The 14456-nt window shown below is 47.0% G+C and overlaps 1 protein-coding gene across 1 annotated transcript in view; it reads left to right on the forward strand.

The window, feature by feature from the left end:
* Prkcb (protein kinase C beta) overlaps positions 1-14456 on the forward strand; it is a 141909-nt gene that overhangs the window by 18639 nt on the left and 108814 nt on the right. The window contains exons 3-4 of the mRNA XM_090318672.1: positions 11416-11527; positions 13593-13721. Coding sequence (XP_090174798.1) covers positions 11416-11527; positions 13593-13721 — 241 coding nt within the window. The remainder of the gene's footprint in view (positions 1-11415; positions 11528-13592; positions 13722-14456) is intronic.

The following is a 14456-nucleotide window of genomic DNA, read 5'->3' on the forward strand; positions in this document are numbered from 1 at the left end:
AATAGCTCCAAAGAAGAGCAGCGGACTAGTATGTACCAAGTACTGGGTTTGCTTCAGAGCACCAAAAGATGAGACTTTACACATCCACATTTTTTTTTGGAATAATATTAAATACATTAATGGAGGCTGAGTGCTTAAGGCAGTTCCTGGCATGTTGCTTGATAGCCTGGTGCAGTTATTAGGGTTTCCATCCAAGAGTGGGGAGATGAGGGGAATAAAGGGGAGTCGTTGGGTAGACAGGGATACCAGGTAACAGATAACCTGGGTGTTGTCATGGCACTTCTTATTCCCATAGGGCCTTGCATTTGCCCCAATGCGTCTTTTTCCTATCACACCCTGGTTTTTGCTCAAATGCAACTTCTTCCCATCATGCCTTGGGTGCTTCTCAGTGCATCTTCTTCCCATCATGCCTTGGGTGCTTCTCAGTGCATCTTCCTCCCATCATGCCTTGGGTGGTTCTCAGTGCATCTTCCTCCCATCATGCCTTGGGTGGTTCTCAGTGCATCTTCCTCCCATCATGCCTTGGGTGGTTCTCAGTGCATCTTCCTCCCATCATGCCTTGGGTGGTTCTCAGTGCATCTTCCTCCCATCATGCCTTGGGTGGTTCTCAGTGCATCTTCCTCCCATCATGCCTCGGTTGTTGCTCAATGCATCTTCTTCCCATCATTCTCTGGGTGCCTGGCTCAACCAGGGATGGAACAGGTGCATGGCAGCCATGGCTGTTCTGTTGGCTGAGATGGTGTCTCGCTAACTTTTTGCCCCTACTGGCCTTGGATTTTGGTCCACCCAGTCACTGCCTCCTGAGTAGCAGGGATCATTACAGATGGGAGCCCCTGATATCCTGCTGATGCACTTGTGAGGAGGAAACTGGGACCCAGCCTGCCAGCTCGTGACTGAGAAGGATGGTTTCCATTTGAATTTGGTCCAGCTCCGGACCAGTCTTTTATGACTGGACCCGCCTGTACCCATCACCTCTGTCTACTTCTCCCCGAGAACCAGGTGTGACCACTCACCTCCTTGCTGGCCTTTAACCTGGCTTGCTCATGATGGAATTTGATTTACTGTGTTCACTTGGCTTCCCGGAAGGCTCTTGCTCCTGCCACCTCACAAGAGTCCCCTGTGGAAGACGTATGCTCTGCTTGTCCTCTTCCAAGGGTGTGCATACTTTCGCCATGTGACTTCCTTTAGCTCGGCTCGACTTACCTTCTGAACATTCTTCAGTCTCTTCTCCCACCATCGGGCCTTTGCACGTTCAGTTCTTCCTGCTGAGATTTTCCCTCCTCCTTTCCTCCCCACTAGCTCAGCAAGTCATGGTCGTGGTTTCAAGGTAGAATCTCCTGTGGTGCTTTGAACAGATTTCCTGGTGTCCCCTTCCCGCTGCTGAGTCAGAACCTGTGATTCAAAGCCCCAGGTTTATTTAAATGTGCACCAGATTTGAGAGTTCTGTAGGGCACCAGTCAAGGGTCCCTTCCTCCAGGAAGCTCTCCTGAACTTCCCTGATCAGGTCAATTCCATTTGCTTTGTGTGTGGAGCACTAGCCATCTCTCCTTGCTGTCACTTGTCACTCATCACAGGACTTTAGGTTTGTAGTCAGCCTTGTGTCTCACTCGGCTTTGCTTCTGTGATGACAACTAACTGTGGATTAAGAATATTTGGGCTGGAGCTGGAAGTGTTGCCTAGTGGTAGAGTGCTTGCCTAGCATGCATGAAGCCCTGGGTTTGATTCCTGGGTATTACATACACAGAAAAAGCTGGAAGTGGCGCTGTGGCTCAAGTGGTAGAGCTCTAGCCTTGAGAAAGTCCAAGGACAGTGCTCAGGCCCTGAGCCCAAGCCCAGGACTGGCAAAAAAAAAAAAAAAAGTGGACAGTGGCTCACTCCTGTAATTCCAGCCACTCAGGAGGCTGAGATTCGAGGTTTGAGGTTTGTAACCAGCCTGGGCAGAAAAGTCCATAAGATTCTTCTCCAGTTATTCAGCAAAACACTGGAAGTGGGGTTGTGGTTCAAGTGGTAGATCATTAGTCTTGAGTACTGAAGCTCTGTGACAGTACCCAGGCTCTCATTTCATGTTCCAGGACTGGCACCTCATCTTCCCCTGGCCACACACAAATGCTTAGGAGCCTGGCATTGGTGGCTCACACCTGTCAACTAGCTACACAGGAGGCTGAAATCCGGGAAACATGGTTCAAAGCCAGACCAAGCAGACAAATCCAAGAGACCCTTACGTCCAATTAACCACCAAAAAAAAAAAAACAGAACTGGAGCTGTGGCTTAAGTGATAGAGTGCTAGCAAAGACAGAGAGAGAGAGAGAGAGAGAGAGAGAGAGAGAGAGAGAGAGAGAGAGAGAGAGAGAGAGAGAGAGAGGAGACAGAGACACAGACAGAGACAGAGAGAGAGTGGAGGCGGGGAGGGAGGGAGAGAGAAGCTCAGAGACTGTGCAGAGGCCCTGAATTCAAACCCTAGGACCTGCACACACCACACAAAATAAGCTCTTTTAAAGTCCTGGGATAGTTCCCAGGCCCTGAATTCAGGCCCCACTATAAGAATAACAACAACAAAAATATTTGGGGGAAAAATCATGGCTGTGCTAAACACATACAAGCTTTATTTACTCCCTTGTCCTCATTCCATAAAAAATAGAGCTATTTACATAACATTTACATTGTATTAGGTATTGTAAGCAATCTGGAGTTGACTTAAAATATACAAGATGTGTGTAGCCTCTATAAAAATAGCTTATCATTTTGCATAAAGAACTTGTGGCTCTTTGGAGTTTGGCACACAGAAGGTCCCATGCAAAGAAGAAGAATTGTATTTAGCTGCTGATAAGAAGCTTAGTTCTGGGTTCAAATCCTCACTTGTAACTGTGGGCAAGTTGTATCACTTCTCTGTGTTTCCATTTTGTGAGTGAATGAATATTACATAAAGCCCTTAAAAATGCCTCGTGTAGCCAGGCACTCAGTCACACCTGTCATCCTAGCTACTCAGAAAGCCGAGATATGAGGACTGAGGTTTTGGGGCCAGCCCTGGTAGAAAATCCCCTAAGGCTCTTAGTTCCAATTAACCAGCAAAAGCTGGGCTGGAGGCGTGGTTCAAGTAGTAGAGCATCAGCTGTGAGCAAAAAAATAATCAAGAGCTGGAGGTCCTGAGTTCAAGTCTCAGTACCCAATCAATCAACCAACCAACCAATCAGTCAATCAGTCTGTCAGTAGCACCTTGATCCATTTGGGGCACACTGGCATTTCAGGACAATGTGGGAGTACAGGTGCATAGACATTGAGCAGTCATACACGTTCATCCTCAATTAAAGCAAAACTTCTCACCTCTGTCATCCTAGCTACTGAGGAGACTGAGCTCTGGGGATCCTGGTTCAAAGCCAGTCTGGGCAGAAAAGTCTATGAGACTTACTTCTTCATTAACTAACAAAAAGCTGGAAGAGGAGATATGGCTCAAGGGGCATAGTACCAACCGTAAGCAGCAAAGGCTAAGGAACAGTGCCCAGGCCCTGATTTCAAGTCCTAATGCTAATGCACATATGTATACACGCGCACGCGCACGCACGCGCGCACACACACACACACACACACACACACAATTTAAAGGAGAAAAAGAAAAAAAGAATAGAGAAAAACATATAAAGGCAGTAAGTCATGGCAAGAGGAGGGGTGGATGAGTGTTATATTCAAATATCTAGATTCCAAGGCAAAACAACCCTGTAATAAACAGCATGGTACAGAGGTAAGAAGAGAATGAGCAATCAGTGGAGCAGAAGAGAGAAATTTCAGGTGAAGGGTGTGTAAGAAATGAGCACGTGATAAAGGAAGCACTCCAAACCAGCTGAAGAAAGATGCATTGTAGATCTTTGTCTTTGCAACTCACTAAACATTAAGAAAAGAAATGAGCATCTTCATTCAGAGAGTGCACTGAAATGATCAGCAAGGCGTGGGGAGGGAGGAAGAGAGGGGAAGAGGGAGGGGAGCAGAGGGGGATGACGATTTCCATGCAAGATGGGAAAACCAGGAGAGGAGGGGAAAAAAAGGTTGAAAAAAGGGGAAAAATACAGAGCCCCAGGAGTAAAGGGGAATTTGCACTTGATTTAAGCATGCATGCACGCATGTGCTTGCACTATGCATAGAGGGGGAAAAATATGGGCGAAACTAAAAGGCAAATGGAAAACTGGGAAAGCAATTATGACCCCTGTCACCACTGAATAGCAGAGAGCCTCAGTGAATACACAGGAAGATGTGCTACAATTAGAAAAGAGATTGAGATTGGATGTATCCAAAGGATTATAAATCGGGATACAGTAAACACTCCAGCTGGGAGAGAAGGAATGGACAGCCAGGTGGTTTACATATGTGATCTAAATTCGATCTAAACTGCAAACATAGAGAAATCCAGAGACAGGCAGGCTCTGGTGGCTCACACCTGTAATCCTAGCTACTTGGGAGGCTAAGATTTGAGGATCATGGTTTGATTGCAGTGGGAGAACTCCTTTGAACAACTAACTCGTAGTTTAACAAAGTGGATACCCACTGGAACTTGTTGTGACAGAGATGGAGTCAAGGGGAGAAGGGAAGGCAAATGGAGAGAGAAAGGATGGGAAAATGTCATTAATACTACATGCACGCACGCACACACACACACACACACACACACACACACACACGTGGAAATGGAAGCAGGGAATTTGAAGGGGAGAGGGGAGGGGAGAGGATGGAGGGATGGAGGGAGAATGATAGAAGGGGTGACATCAGGATGTATTGTGCTCACATATTGGTGTGTGGAAGCGAAGCTCCTCAGTATAACTACTTACAGGTAATGACAAATAATGGGGAAAGGCGCAAAGGAGGCTGGGAATGTAATGACGAGGTATACTGCTTGCTTAGCAGATCTAAGGTCCTGTGTTCAATCCCTAGCAATACACACATAGCCCAAAGATAGCAAGAGAAGATAAATAACAGCAAAGGATATTTACTGAATGAATGCTTCTTTTCTTTTTGTGCTTGTCCTGGGGCTTGAACTCAGGGCCAATCAGGGCCTGGGTGCTATCCCTGAACTTCTTTCACTCAAGGCTAATACTCTACCCCTTGTGCCACAGCTCCACTTCTGGCTTTTGCTGTTGTTTTTGATGATGGTTAAGTGGAGATAAAAGTCTCATAGATTTTCTTGCCCAGCCTGACTTCAAACTATGATCCTTGGATCTCAGCCTCTTGAGTAGCTGGAATTACAGGTGTGAGCCACCAGCACCTGAATCTGAATACTTACTTATCAGCGGTGACTGTCGGGCAGTTTTCATGTACTGTATCCTACCAAACTTTCTAACTAATCAATGAATTTGGAATTTGTATTATTCAGACCCAACTTGCCCCAGATGGAGAGAAAAGCAAGCAGCTGCCAGAACCAAGTGTAAAATTTAAACACAGCTACGAAAGAACCCCACGTATTGGCTTTAAATCCAGTGCAGAACTTCATCTAGGAAGTTCTACTTAATATCCACCAACTGTACCCATTAGACCCCCTATCCCACCCTGGTATGGAACCATTACTTTCGGGACACTGAGTCGGAGGGGGCGGGAGAGATCATGGCCCCAGAAGAAGGGTCATGTTTCAAGTCACTTAAGCAAACCATTACAAAACTCACCAGCATTTACACACCATTGCATGTTCTAGTCATCTCTTCTGTGAGAACAGAATGTAGGATCATCATCAAATTATAGTGTCTTCCCTTCCGAGGCACCATCCCTATGTAATTACAGCCTCCAACACTGCGCCTTTCACATCCGAATCCACTCAGTCGTAATTTCTCTGTGTTTCTCCCTCTCTCACTCTCTCTCCCTCCCTCCGTGTGTGTGTGTGTGTGTGTGTGTGTGTGTGTGTGTGTGTGTGTGTGTGTGTGCTGGTACTGGGGTTTGAACTCAAGGCCTTGCAACTCAGGCTTAGTTTTTTCACCCCAAGCTAGTGCTCTACCACTTGAGCCATACTTCCAACATGTGGCTGTTTAATTGCATGTGAGAGTCTCATGGACTTTTCTGCCTGGGGTTGGCCTTGAACCATAATTCTTTCAGCTTCCTGAGTAGCTAAATTTACAGGCCTGAGCTGTTAGCACCCGGTGTGGCACGTTACATATTTGTGACCAAGAATCTTCTGTCCTTCTGGGACTGCCATCCTGGCTGGAGAGACACAGCAATAATAAAGTGAATTGTTCATTAGAATAAAAGAAGGAAGGAAGGAAGGAAGGAAGGAGATGGGCTGGGAGTTTGGCCTAGTGGCAGAGTGCTTGCCTAGCATTCATGAAGCCCTGGATTCACTTCCTTGGTACCACATACATAGAATAAGCCGGAAGTGGTGTTGTGGCTCAAGTGGTAGAGTGCTAGACTTGAGAAAGTCCAAGGACAGTGCCCAGGCCCTGAGTTCAAGACCCAGGACTGGCAAAAAAAATTTTTTTTAAATTAAGAAAGAGGGAAAGAATAAAAAAAAAACCTGGCATGAGGTACTGAGTTCAAGCCCTGACACAGGCATAAATTAATTAATTATTAATTAATTGAAAATAATATTTTTCTCTGCACTTGCCTCTTTGGCCTTCCTGCATGGTGTCTGGCTCTACCCATCTCTCTGTACATTGCTTTCCCCAAACAACACAAACAGGGCTTGAGGGGCAGGAGTGGGGAGTGAGCTGGCAGCTAACAATGATGACTACAGCCCCACCTACCGTTACTATGGCAACCCATGAACACCCTCCCCCCGCCCCCCCTTGCTCTGGACCAGCATCTGTGGGAAACCCCATTTTCCCTCTCCACCTGTTAGTGCTATATTTATTACACGTTAAGTAGAAATGAAGGCCCCAAGGGTAAACTTGTAACCAGCAGGAGTCTCACCATTGCTTGTGTGAGAGATTAGATTATGAAATAGCCCATGAGGAACCTCGAGGTTTCGCTAGATGGGAAAAAAAAAACGTTGAGAGGTCAGGGCATTTTGATGTTGATTTTTGTTTCTCTCTCCAAAGAGAACATAAGTTCCCTGAGAGCAGCCATTTTGTCTTCTTATCGCCAATGAACTACCAAAAAGCTGGAAGGAGAGCTGTGGCTGGAGTAGTAGAGAGCCAGCCTTGAGGGAGAAAGTTGAGGGACAGTGCCCAGGCCCTGATTTCAAGCACCAGGACCCACAGAAGAAAGAGGAAAAAAAGGAAAAAAAAGGAAAATTCCCATTCCTGCTTTGGCTCTATCGGTTTTTGTTTTTGTTTATGGGTTTGTTTTTGTTTTTTTTTTTGCACTCCTACCCTGAAGATTCTGGCTGGGATCTCTCTACACTGGCACTTGACAGCTTGGTAGTGTGTCAACTGTTCTTGTCTAGAATGGTAGTAATTTTGGCAGGTACGCGCATTGTTTTCCACCTCCTTTAAGAGCACACATACATTTCGAGACAGCATCTGCTTCGACGTCACTAAATACATACAGTGGGGGGAAAGGAGAGAAGAGCAAGAGCGAAATGGGTCAGATCGGCTCTGGGTTCAAACCTAAGGCTCACAGAATACATTTCTGCAGTGTATTATTGCAGAGAAAGCAAAGGTGGGCACTGGGTTTGGAAAAGAGAAAGAAGGGAATCATTTTTTTTTCTGTGTATCTCTCTCTCTCTCTCTCTCTCTCTCTCTCTCTCTCTCTCGCTCTCTCTTTCTGTGTGTGTGTGTGTGTGTGTGTGTGTGTGTGTGTCTGTCTGTCTGTCTGTCTGTGAGCTAGGACTTGAACTCTTATGACCTCATTTGGCTCTTTTCTCCCCTAGTTAATCAAAGTAAGAGTCTCACAGACTTTTCCACTCAGGCTTTGAAGCAAGATCCTCCAATCAGCCTCAGGAGAAATGGCTCACAGGCGTGAACCACCAGTACCCAGGAAGGGATTTTGTAGTTTTAGCAGTGAAAAGAAAAACATCTCTGGCAGAAGGATGAAGAAGGATATTGCTCATGGAGATTGAGAACTTACCATATGAGAAAGGATGCTGCAATTTAATGCAGTCCCACTTATCCAGCCTTTCTCTGATTTGTTGTGATTCTTGGTCCTTATTAAGAAAGTTTCGACCTGTGCCAAGGAGGCCTAGTGTATCTCCTATTCCTTCCTGTAGAGTTTTCAGTGTGTCGGCTTTTACCTCCAGGTCTTTGATCCATTTGGAGTTAATTCTAGTACAGGGTGACAAAGAAGGATCCAGCTTTAGTTTTCTGCAGGTGCTTAACCAGTTCTGCCAGCACAACTTGTTGAAGAGGCTATTTCTTCCATTCTATTTTTTTGGCTCCCTTGTCAAAGATTAGGTGGCCATAGGTCTGTGGTTTAATATCTGGGTCTTCAGTTCTATTCCATTGGTCTTCAGGCCTGTTCTTGTGCCAATACCAAGCTGTTTTGATAATTATAGCTCTGTAATAGAGTCTAAAGTTTGGAATTGAAATTCCTCCTGTGCTGTTCTTTCTGCTAAGAAGTGTTTTTGCTATACGGGGTCTTTTATTATTCCATATGAAATTTTGGATTGCCTCTTCTATTTCTTTAAAGAATGCCATTGGGATATTGATGGGTATTGCGTTGAATTTGTAGATAGCCCTTGGCAAGATTGTCATTTTCACGATGTTGATTCTTCCAATCCAGGAGCATGGGAGGTTTTTCCATTTCCTCAGTTCTGCTTTAATTTCCTTTTTCAGGGTTTTAAAGTTTTCATCAAAAAGGTCCTTTACATTCTTCATTAAGGTAATTCCTAGGTACTTTATTTTCTTTGAGGCTATTGCAAAAGGAATTGCTTTCTTGATTGTTGCCTCATTCCTCTCACTGTTGGCGTAGAGGAAGGCAGTTGATTTTTGAGGGTTAATTTTATACCCTGCTACCCTTCCAAAGTTTTGAATCAGCTCAAGGAGCTTGGGAGTAGAGTCTATAGGATTCTTTAAATACAGGATCATGTCATCTGCAAAGAGGGCAGAGCTTTTGTATGGCAAAGGACATAGCTAGTAAACTAATTAGGAAGCCTACAGAGTGGGAGAAGATCTTCACCAACCATACAACAGACAAAGGCCTCATATCTAAAATATATCAACAGCTCAAAAAATTGAATCACTCCAAAACTAACCTCCAAAGTAACAACCATCCCATTAAAAAATGGGCCAAAGACTTAAAGAGAGTCTTCTCTGAAGAAGAAACAAAAATGGCCTATAGACACATGAAGAAATGCTCGACATCTCTGGTCATAAAAGAAATGCAAATCAAAACAACTCTAAGATTCCACCTCACTCCAGCTAGAATGGCCAGGATCAGGAAAACGAATGACAACAGATGCTGGAGGGGATGTGGCCAGGAGGGATCACTACTACACTGTTGGTGGGAGTGAAAACTTGTTCAACCACTATGGAAAGCAGTGTGGCATTTCCTCAAAAGACTAAACATAGAACTCCCCTATGACCCAGCAATTCCACTACTTGGCATTTACCCAACCATCCAGAAACAAGGACATACTAAATCCACTAGCACAACAATGTTCATTGCAGCACTATTCACCATAGCAAAGATATGGAACCAACCTAGATGCCCCTCAGTTGATGTGTGGATCAATAAGTTGTGGTATTTGTACACAATGGAATTCTATGCTGCTGTCAGAAAGAATGACATTGCTCCATTTGTTAGGAATTGGAAAGACTTAGAAAAAATCATATTAAGTGAAGTAAGCCAGACTCAAAGGAACTTAGGCTCAATGGTTTCCCTCATTTGTCATAATCAGTAGAAAGCTTGGGCTCTACTAGCAGAGATTTGCAATAGAGCAAAACCTTGATACAAAAGGCCATATAGTAGTACGCTGAATGAAAGGACCTCTAGGATATAGAAACATAAGCCATATAATGAATGATTGTTGTTCTTAAGGTACTATGTTATCTCTCATCTCTTTTGCTGTCCCTTGGTTATCTCATATTGTTACAGTATCTCACTTTGTTACCTGATATATCGGATATATTTGTATTTGGTTATTTGAAATTGGATAGGGAACGGGGAAAAACAAGATGAGGGGTGGGGGTGGGGGGAGGGAAATGGGGACCAAGACATGTGAAAGGGTATCAATGTGTGGGAATTAATGCACCATCTACCTGGCAAATATCATGTAACCCTTCTATTAATTACAAAAAAAATATATAAAAAAAAGAAAGAAAGGATGCTTGGGGGGGGCATGGTTCAAGTGGTAGAAGCCCCGATTCAAAGGAGACATGCTGGAGCTGGAGCGTGGGAATCTTGAGGCATGGTTGGGAGATGAGTGGCTCTGTGTGCTGAGAGCCTAGCGTGCACAAATGGGGGTGTTTTTTTGAGGGGGTGGGTGACAGCCACCTCGGAGAAGTCCTGAGAATGCCAGGCGGTGCAAAGATATCCTCACCAGGTTAATCCACTTATTCCTCCCAGCAGTGTCACATGATAATCATAGCCTTACCACTGCTATTATCTCCACTTTTCAGACGAGGAAACTGAAGCAGAAAAGTATTAAATTGCTTGCCCAGAGTCACTCGACTAAGAAGAATCTGGGTGCTTTATGATGCCAACGTCTGTTCCTTAAATCGTTCACCTCACTCCCAGGTTGTGAAAGACATGGTTATTGGTGAAGGAATTGTGTACCCTGCTGTAATAAATAAATAGTCCCAGAGTGATTGGAATCGGACAGAAGTTAAGCTTTCTCTCTGGTGTCAGTCCAAAGGGAACAGAGGTTCACGTTTGGGTTCAAGGTGATCACTTTGACCTCTTGCCCTGTTCCAGGCAATGGAGAGGGAGGAATGGGAGTGAAGAGTCTTACACACATTCTTTTTAAGGGAATGACCTGGAAACACTTACTTCCCACTGGTCAGAACTCTATCCTACGGACACACTATGCTGCAAAGGAAGCTGGGAAATGTAGTCTATTCAATTGAGTGGCATGCCCTCTGTTGAAAGTCGGGGTCCTGGAATCAAAGAGAAGGATAGCTGTTGGACCCTTGGCAGTTCTTCTCCAGCCCAGGGTCAGTGGGAGACTGTGATGTGACAGGCCTAGACTTGGGTTTTGGATCACTCCAGATTAAAGATGAGAGTGGGGGGTGGAACAAAAGGTTCTGTTGTTTTATTTGTCCATGGCGGGCGGGGGGAGGTGGTTGGTCCAAGGAGGAACCAATAAATGAAGTTTTAAGTATCCAGGGTGGGAGATCTTCAGGTCAGGGGAGCAGGTGTGGGAGCTGGAATTCTCTGGAACCACCTGCTGTCTTGGGTCACGTAACTGTTCATCATCATTGGTCCTGGACTCAGCGTTTCCAGCACTGACCCCCCACAGGTCCAGCAATGGCTGGAACCCAGTCCAGCTCTTGGCCCGTTTCTCTAGACTTACTCCAAGCAGTATCCACCTTTGGCTTTCCACACTGACCTCTCTGTTTCTCTTGACCCCAGGACCCCCGGAGCAAACATAAGTTCAAGATCCACACGTACTCCAGCCCGACCTTCTGTGACCACTGTGGATCCCTGCTGTACGGACTCATCCATCAGGGCATGAAGTGTGACAGTAAGTGCCAGCTGTCATGGCAGCTCCCTTCGTGCACATGGCACAGCATGTCCCGTGCAGCCCCTGGTGAACCTATGAGCAGTTGCCCCTCCATCCACTGGCCTGTCACCCTTCCACCTTGCAGAATAAAGGCTGCCAGCAACCAGGGACCCCCTCAAGGCCATCCTGTGTGACTGGGCCAGGCTTAGCAGGCCTTGGCTGCACCTCTGGATGCATTTGTATGTGGGGGGGGGTTGGCTGGGGGCAATGGGGACTCAGCTGTCCTCTGGGTCACATGAGACCACAGAGTTGCAGAGGAGAAGTCCATTGGCATGCACACATTGAGTCATTTTCTTTTCCTTTTTCTTTCTTTTTAATTACTATTGGGGCTTGGACTCAGAGATGCATGCTCTTGGGGCTCGGAACTCAGGGCCTGGGTACTATTTTCTGAGCATTTTTCCACTCAAGGCTCAACATTCTACTACTTGAGCCACAACTCTGCTTTCAGCTTTTGTGGCTGGTTCACTGGAGATAAGAGTCTCGTGGGCTTTTCACGATGGGCTGGCTTTGAACTACAATCCTCGCAACTACTAACCAGTAAAGGGAAGAGAACAGGATTCTCTGGCACAGCTGGCACAGCTGGCAGGGGGAAAGCAGGTGCAAGCAGGTCTGCTGTTAATTACACAAAGGCCCACGAGGCTCTGGAGCTTTGGGAGCTATGACTGCAGAGAGATGGGGACATGGCATATGCCAGTGGCTCCCCCTCGCCTGGTGGCTTGTCACAGGTTGAGCAGTGTCCCCTGTCACAGAGGAAGCAATGCAGAGGGACAGTGAGGGAGTGTGGTTGTGGCAGGAGAGAGTGACAATCATTAAGTGATACAGAGATGTACGAGGTAAAAAAAAAAAAGAGAGACAGAGAAACTCACATGGAGAGATGCCAGGGTAGAAAGGAAAAGAAGATGATGAGAGAGAAAGAGTAAGGCAGAGAGACACATACTGAGGCTGAGGAGAGAGAGGAAAAGCAAGACAGGTGGACAGGGACACACAGAGAGCCACAGGGCCTGCCAAGCCAGGCTGGGCCCCTAGCTAGAGGGATCTACAGAGCATCCAAGCTGGCTGAAGTGTACCCTGGGTGCTGAATCCTCTCCGCTGGCTTCTCAAGCTGAGCAGCCATTGGTGGCACTATAGTTCTGGCTCACTGTCATAGCCACACGCCAAGGGGACCAGGTGAGATAGGGAAACAAACACAGGAAGACGAGGGAGGGAGGCTGGAGCAGGGGTGGGGGGTGGGGGTGTCAGACATACTGCTTCTTCTCATCCTGGGCCCACTGGCTTCCCTGGGATTGGTTCTGAACATTATGTCTATCCAAGCCGTCTATCATCCTAGCTACTCAGGAGGCTGAGATCTGAGGATCGTGGTTCAAAGCCAGCCTGGGCAGGAAAGTCCATGAGAGTCTTTATCTCCAGTGAACCCCCAGAAAACCAGAAGTGGCTCTGTGGCTCAAAGTGGTACAACGCTAGCCTTGAGCAATAAAGCTCAGTGGCTGTGGGTACAGGGCCCACCTTAGGATGTTGGCCTCATAGGCAGTGGTTCAAGGCCCACCCCAGAAGAACACAAAGATCTTCTGGGGGTGGAGAGGGCACCTCAGCTCTTCATTGGCTCCAGTTACACCCACGTGGCTGGCCAACCCCCTCTTCCCAGAAAGCAAACCCCAATCTCTCTTTCATTCATTTTCTGTGAACACCCCGACTTAGAAGCAGTTGATGCATTGAAATCTGGGGATGTCGCACACAAATCTGGTAATGGCCACATTTGGGGGTGGGGGAAGCTCCTTCATAGATGGGCTAGCTTGAGCAGGGGTGGCCATGTCCCCCGCCCTCCCCCCAATCATCTACACCAAGAGTGGCCTGAACCCCTGAACCTTCTTGGGGGCGGGGGGGGGGAAGGGAAGAAGTAAGTGGGTCATCCTTGGCCCCCCTTTTTTGTGGAGGGGGAGTCTCAGGGGGAGACAGGAGAGTTAACAGCGGGGTTCAGCTGGCCCGGGTAGGGCAGGGTCGGGCTGAGCCTCGCTGTCTGCCTGCACAGCCTGCATGATGAACGTGCACAAACGCTGCGTGACCAACGTCCCCAGCCTGTGTGGCACCGATCACACGGAGCGCCGCGGCCGAATCTACATCCAAGCACACATTGACCGGGAAGTCCTCATCGTGGTCGGTAGGTCACCCCACGACCCCCCCCCCGCCGGGGACCTGGGCATCTGGAGGTGGGAGATGGGGAGGTGGATGCTGGCTCCCACTCACCCCGGGGTGTCCTTCCTTGGACAGTGCTCGGGGGCTGGCTTGAGCTCAGAGTCCCTGGACTTGCGTTTCTTTCCCAACTTTTAAGTGAGCACGTCATAATTGGATGCAGTCACCTATCCAGGAGGCATCGTGGGTGTTGCTATATGTATAATACGGGAAGATCCGAGCAAGCCTGTCATCCTAGCTACTCGGGAGGCTGAGATCTGAGGATCATGGTTCAAAGTCAGGCTATAGAATTTCCCTTTTCCCCTCCCTCCCTCCCTCCCTCCCTCCCTTTTTCTTTCTTAGTTCTGGGGTTTGAACTCAGATTCTTGGGTACTGTCACTTAGTTTGTTTGCTCAAGACTAGGGCTCTGCCACTTAAGCCGCACCTCTACTCTCTACTTCCAAGTTTTCTTTGGTGATTAATTGGAATAAAAAGTCTCACTGATTTTCCTTCCCTGGCTGCCTCTCCAACTCTTTCCCTCTTTCAAATGGCAATTTGTGAACCCCAGTGAGGTTTTCAAAGCATGTACAGCCCATCACATTTTTCCCCTTCAGGGGAAGGTTGGAAATTGCTGGCCCCCAGTGGGGTGCTTGGGGGCCCCAGAGAAGAATCGTGCAGCCACTCAAGTTCCCAGTTCTGGGGGAGCACTTTTATCAGTCTCTGG

This window comes from Megascapheus bottae, chromosome 25 (genome assembly GCF_031878675.1).
Source record: "Megascapheus bottae isolate mThoBot1 chromosome 25, mThoBot2.hap1, whole genome shotgun sequence".
Lineage (NCBI taxonomy): Eukaryota > Metazoa > Chordata > Mammalia > Rodentia > Geomyidae > Megascapheus > Megascapheus bottae.